At 42.0% G+C, this 1,180-nt stretch overlaps 1 protein-coding gene across 1 annotated transcript in view; it reads right to left on the reverse strand.

The window, feature by feature from the left end:
- Positions 1 to 19: 19 nt before the first annotated feature.
- Positions 20 to 1,180, reverse strand: part of LOC107579992 (protein NLRC3-like) — a gene marked incomplete at its 5' end in the record, with an annotated part of 22,369 nt that continues 21,208 nt past the window's right edge. Inside the window, one exon of the mRNA XM_016265759.1 lies at positions 20 to 1,174. Within this exon, the coding sequence (XP_016121245.1) occupies positions 20 to 1,174 (1,155 nt within the window). The remainder of the gene's footprint in view (positions 1,175 to 1,180) is intronic.

The following is a 1,180-nucleotide window of genomic DNA, read 5'->3' on the forward strand; positions in this document are numbered from 1 at the left end:
TTTTTTAGTAAATACAGTTTTACTCCCCAAAATCAGTAAAAGTTACTTGCTTTGCTTTTCTGCAGCATCTCACAGCTGGCAAGAGACTCATGTAGCCTCCCCATGTGGTCTCGTACGTATTCAGGTTGAACTCATCCAGCACATCCTCGGACATCATCAGTATGTAGGCCAGCAAGGAGCACATGGAAGATGAGAGGCTTCTTCCTGGAGATGATCTGAAGTATCTTTGGATTTCTGTATTAAATGAATTGTCTTTGAGCTCCAGTAAGCAGTAGAACATGTTGATTGAAGTTTCAGGTGAGATGTCCTGGCTTTTTAATTGTTCTGTAATGTACCGAGTTACTTCTGTGGCACTGTATCTGCTGTCTTCAGTGTGTGTGAACAGGCCTCTGAGCAGTTTCTGATTTGATTCCAGTGAAATGCCCAGCAGAAACCGTAAAAAGAGGTCTAAATGTCCTTTCTGACTCTGTACTGCAGCATCAACAACAGTTTTTAGTAAATCATGCAATGCAATATTTTTGTGGGTTCTTTCAGACTGAGGGAGAAACAGACAGTTGCAGCAGACAGTTTGCTCATTTTCTGTTTCTTCAATGAAAAACTGAAGTTCCTCCATGTTCTTGTTCAGGTAGCAGAGGAACACATGGACTGCAGCGAGGAACTCTTGAACACTCAGATGCACAAAGCAGAAAACCTTCATCTCGTGAAGTCCAGCTTCTTGCTGAAAGATCTCAGTCAGCATTCCTGTGGACTCAAAGTCTTCACTCACATCAATACCACATGCTTTCAGATCTTCCTCAGAGAACACAATATTTTCCTTCTTTAGTTCTTCGAACGCTAGCCTAGCTAACTTCAATATCATTGTTTTATTGGAATCTAAGAGCTTAGTACGTTCTCTTTCTGTTTTTCTGTCACACTTTTGGCTCTTCATGTTCATCTGTATCAGCAGGAAGTGGATGTACATTTCAGTGAGTGTTGTGTTGATGTCCTCTGCATTGTTTCCAGTGGAGAAGTGTTGAAGAACAGTGGCTGTGATCCAACAGAACACGGGAATGTAGCACATGATGTAGAGACTTCGAGATTTCTTAATGTGTGAGATGATTCTGGAGGCCTGAGTCTCATCTGTGATTCTTTTTCTGAAGTACTCCTCCTTCTGCTGGTCAGTGAATCCTCGCACCTCTGT

The sequence above is a fragment of the Sinocyclocheilus grahami genome, unplaced genomic scaffold (assembly GCF_001515645.1).
Source record: "Sinocyclocheilus grahami isolate Dianchi unplaced genomic scaffold, SAMN03320097.WGS_v1.1 scaffold22984.1, whole genome shotgun sequence".
Taxonomy (NCBI): domain Eukaryota; kingdom Metazoa; phylum Chordata; class Actinopteri; order Cypriniformes; family Cyprinidae; genus Sinocyclocheilus; species Sinocyclocheilus grahami.